This window comes from Temnothorax curvispinosus, unplaced genomic scaffold, assembly GCF_003070985.1.
Source record: "Temnothorax curvispinosus isolate PA1 unplaced genomic scaffold, ASM307098v1 QBEX01000131.1, whole genome shotgun sequence".
In the NCBI taxonomy this organism is placed as follows: Eukaryota; Metazoa; Arthropoda; class Insecta; order Hymenoptera; family Formicidae; genus Temnothorax; species Temnothorax curvispinosus.
The window spans coordinates 1-4635 of record NW_020209911.1 but is presented as its reverse complement, the minus strand read 5'-3'; the positions used below and the strand labels follow the sequence as shown (position 1 = coordinate 4635).

Genomic DNA, 4635 nt, shown 5'->3' with positions numbered 1-4635 from the left:
ATAATTGCTCCTGAAAAGTTTCAAAATACATATCGGATAAGTAGAATAATAAAAATAAATATCATGTACGTGTATATATATCCACACATTTAATTTAAAAACATTATATTTTAACTTACCAAAATGGATAATGTTTTTTCGTCTTTTATTAAAATCTGAAACTGTTCTACAGTTTGCACCGGAAGGTTCAATTGCTGAACAGCTCGTATAATATCTTTACTACTTTTTTGTTTGTTTTTTAAATTATTTATTTTTTGCAATATTTTATCTTGTCCCTTTTTTATTTCTCTAAAAAATTATATTTGTTTATTTATATTTTATTAGAATGTTAAATTATATGCTTATATATAAATAGCACTTACTTTATTTTAGTTAGTATTAATTTTAAAATCGACAGATGATTATTATTTAAAAGTGACAGATCTATATAATTTTCTTCATCCGCTGCTTTATGCTTTAATGCATTGTCGTTTGAAATGTTTTCCTTATTTCTATTTAAGTTGGCATCTGAAAATTGCATTATCAAAATATATTATTATTTATTACTATTATTATCATCTTTATTTAAGGGCGAGGCACAGCTTAAACGTGGAGATTAGATGAAAGAGCCGATGGATTCAATACTTCGCCAGACTTATAGTCGGGTCGAAGTAATAAACAATATTTATATAGAAATCCTAAAGCGTAAATCATTACATTACACAGAACTTGCATTTTTTTTTTTTTTATTCAATTTTTCTTCACATTCTCCGTTTTTATTTCTTGTTAAAGCCAGGGTAAAATTTGAAATATCCTGTAGTAGCTGGTCTAATATATCACCTTCAGTCGGCATAAAATCCTTTTCTACGAGTGTGACTTGAGGACCTTGAGGTTCCATAACATAAACAGTGCTTCGCTGCCTGAAAGCCAACAATGTATTGTTACAAAACATGGTAGGCAACGGACGTCTTGGCGCCTATCGTATTTTCTGGGTTGTCCTTCAGATTATTATAAATAATCATTTATTTATTTTTTTTGGACATATAATATCGTGTAATATAATATAAATATCGTGTAGACAGGATAAACTCACTCAGTTGTACAAATTACACTTCCGAAGGGACGAGTGATTCCTCTTTCACACTGCTTTGCTTCATAAAAAGAAAGGAGCCCAATGCTCTGTCTCGTGGCTCTTCGCGGCCCTCGCCAGCTGATCTATTAGGATCGCCTCCCGTTTGATGAAAATTCCAGTTAATAATCGCTCTTTCTCTATTGCGTACACAATACTCGTAGAAAACACTCACTTCGTATCCGAATCACTCAGAGATGGGAGACGAAGTTCCCTCTACAAGTCCTGTCGAAAGATGGCCACCAAGCACACACGTACGACGTATACCGTCTTATGGTGCGTATCAGCGTATCCCCTCTACTCATCTTTCGACAGGGCCGTGTCGTCCCTGGCATAAGGCTAAATCCTCAACGCTGCGGAACGCTCGTGATTGGCTCCGCTCTCGTTCGCTCTCCTTGTCGCGCGTCGCTTCAAGACCATGAGAGTGAAAGCAAGATATTATTTTTATTTTTTATTTTTTTTTATTTTATTTTATTTTTTTATTTTATTAATAATATTTTTATTATTTTTATTATATTATTTTTATTTAAAAATTGAATATTGTTGAAACTTAGTTTTACATATTTATCATACTTTCACATATATGTTACACATGTTTATAATAATTTAATGCAGCCATTCATCATCGTAAATTGCTGCAACAACTGACATGTTAACCTCAAAACATTTTTCACAATTTCTCCAAAAAGGCATTTTGTATCCTTTATATTTAATGTCATTCGGTAAAATATCTAAATATATATTTCCTAATTCGCTACATTTAAATATATCAACATGTGTTGAATTTAAATTTTCATCGATTACATAAAGAGGCTCAATTATATTAAATTTTCTACCTACAAGCCGATAGGTGCCGTCACTGTATTTTAAAATATTATCAATGATAACAATTCTACCATCATGTAAAATACAGCAGTTATTTTTATTATCTACATCATACGTAAAATTATTAATTTTAATCCGATGAAATTGCAGTAATAATTTATTTGTTATTATAACAGGTTTATTATTTTCTGTGGTATTTTTTTTCGGGCCATAGGCGGTAATTATTTTACTTGATTTAAGTAATGTAGAAGATATTGCATCATTTATTATATTTTCTTCGTAGCGATTATAAATTTGCATTAATTCCTTCGTTCGACTCCTAATAATCTTCCGGAAAAATGTCATATTATTTTCAAATGGAAAGCATGAAAAATGATCCAGGGGGCCAAATCTACGAACATATTCAGCGAGATGAATTAAACAGTGTACATTGTATGATAAATAATTTCGTCCGTAAATTTCGATGCAATCGCAAACAAATGCTTCTAATAATTTATGTGCTTTATCAATTTCATTGTCGTTCGGTTTTGGCTTGATTAAGAGGCGAATAGCACAATGCAGTTTTAAAAAATGTAACATCCTAGTATCATTTCCAAATAAATCTAATAATACGGTCGGTGATGTATACAATAAAAATTGACGATATTCTGTTGCTTTAAATCGATGACAGTCATTTAAACCTCGTGGACGACGTGCAAATTCTTTTGGGCATTGGGTAGCTATTGTTAACAAACGTTCAGAAATACAGTTTTTTGTTTCTACATTTAATGGTCTTGTCTTGTGTTTTCCTTCAATCCACGCATCCACTACAGTTTTCTTAGCGACTCCAATACACACTCCATGCATATAATCAATTACTACTTGACTCACTAATCCCATAGGTAAATTGTAGAGAGTCGAAATCCCATTATAATGTCCGTCGTCATTATTCCCAGAATTATTCTGAAAAGAAATGAATTCTTGATCGGTCCTAAGAGCGTAGCCTATTCCTTTATACACATGGGTACGGTCGTTCTTATGACGTTCTCCACGAATTTTGCATTTTGGGCAGCTGTAATAACCACCATGACCTTTAATATTAAGACAATGGTGCTTTGCTGGAGTGTCGGCTATAAATGCATTTAACTGTATTTTAATATTTTGTCCATTAAATATTAATCCTGTATTTGTTAATTCGATGATTTCCTTATTAAAATCAGCGAAAAAGTCTTTGAAATTACCAGGTTGTTTTTTTCCTTGATAAAGGCCTGCTATCATTGGGCTTTTATCGGTTATATTTATTATTCGGAATTGTATCGGCCACACGTCGCAACGAACATTATTATAAATATTAGCACCATCGGTAGAAAAGTCTACAAGTAATATACGAGGTATTTCGTCACTGATTGGTATGTTTTTTAATTTCATAATAATGTTTTTAGTAACACCAATATGAAGATAATGGCCAGGATTGAGAACCTTTATATCTGTGCACTTTGTAGGAGTCTTTAACAGAGTTCGAGCATCTTTCGGTAACTGCTGATGAAACTTATGTTCTCTAAGAACAGATAACATACTGTTAATCTGAACGTGAGTCATCTTGGTTTTAACACACATTCTGGCTAAGTCAGTAGTAAATTGATCTTGAGTATTGACGAATGCACCATTTGAATTATCACTATCATAATTGTCGTCATCATCATAATAATCGTCATCACTGCTGTGAAAAGAATCATCGTCGTCTCGGTCGTCTCGGTCAACACAAACATTGATATCTTTATCAATATCACCAATGTCAACATCAGTTTCTTCATGAAAATTATTGTCATTCGCACTTATTGTCTTGTTATCACACTTACTACTTAATGCACTTACTGCACAGTCTTCAATAACTGATTGATTTGAAGATGTACTTAGTGTACATTCGACGGCACTTCTAATAGCATTATAATGCGCTTGTTGGCGAATTCTTTTTTGTTTATTCGATAATAAATCCCAATTTTTCCGGCTTCGTTTTGGAAGTTTATTGGTACTATTCATTTTCAAAATCGTCCTATTTGTTCGTGACGCTTTCTACGGTACTACTAAAGTTTTTGTTTCCTTTCACTCAGATAGAAACAAAGAGACAACATGGAGTCAACATGTTGTCAACATGGAGTCCTTTACTGTTTGTACAAGAAAAAAGAATGATGATACTTAAGCGAAATATATACGTTATAGAATTGAGTATAGGCTAAAAAGATGCTTCGATTATCCAATAACAATAGCGCGATATAATGATGAAACACTATATGCTAGGAATCCATATACACTATAAAAAAGCGTAGACATCTTTGATAGTTGGATATATTCCATCAACGTATAGTAAGAATAATGATGCTTCGCTAATCTACAGCAGTAGCACGATATTATAATGAAATCTTGCATGCTACGGATATGTGCACGCGTGCATTAGCGTGTACAGTCCTACGGTAGTTAAATAGCTGTCCTCAACATGTAGTGACTAAAATGACACTACACCAGTCTAATACAGCTACCTTATATTAGTAAAAATGTAGTCAACTTTTATTATGTTCTACAGGTGTTAGAAATTATATACATACGGCTATCGGATTTATACATATATTCCTAATCGAAATAAAAACATGAAACTCTAAAAAGTCATATATTGTAGGATGCATGTAGCTTACTTTGAGAGGGAAATTATTGATACACTTATCGTA

General features: G+C 32.4%; 1 protein-coding gene and 1 long non-coding RNA gene across 2 annotated transcripts; both read right to left on the bottom strand.

Moving 5' to 3' along the window:
- Positions 1-437: 437 nt before the first annotated feature.
- Positions 438-1500, bottom strand: LOC112458381. The gene is made up of 3 exons (XR_003041204.1): positions 1073-1500; positions 820-899; positions 438-507 (listed from the first exon to the last, which is right to left on the bottom strand). It is a non-coding gene; the product is annotated as an uncharacterized LOC112458381 (long non-coding RNA).
- Positions 1501-2554: 1054 nt separating this feature from the next.
- On the bottom strand, positions 2555-3511 carry LOC112458432. The gene is made up of 2 exons (XM_025022089.1): positions 3154-3511; positions 2555-2984 (listed from the first exon to the last, which is right to left on the bottom strand). The coding sequence occupies exons 1-2, from the start codon at positions 3509-3511 to the stop codon at positions 2917-2919; spliced, it is 426 nt and encodes a 141-aa protein (XP_024877857.1). The 3' UTR covers positions 2555-2916.
- Between the last annotated feature and the right edge of the window lie 1124 nt (positions 3512-4635).

Bases quoted from the DNA above. Each gene is read 5' to 3' on its own strand.
- LOC112458432 (XM_025022089.1), bottom strand. From the start codon at position 3,511: ATGACTCACGTTCAGATTAACAGTATGTTATCTGTTCTTAGAGAACAT. The intron at 2,985-3,153 runs GTAATTTCAAAG...TGGTTATTACAG, and splicing joins TCAAGGAAAAAAACAACCTG to CTGCCCAAAATGCAAAATTC.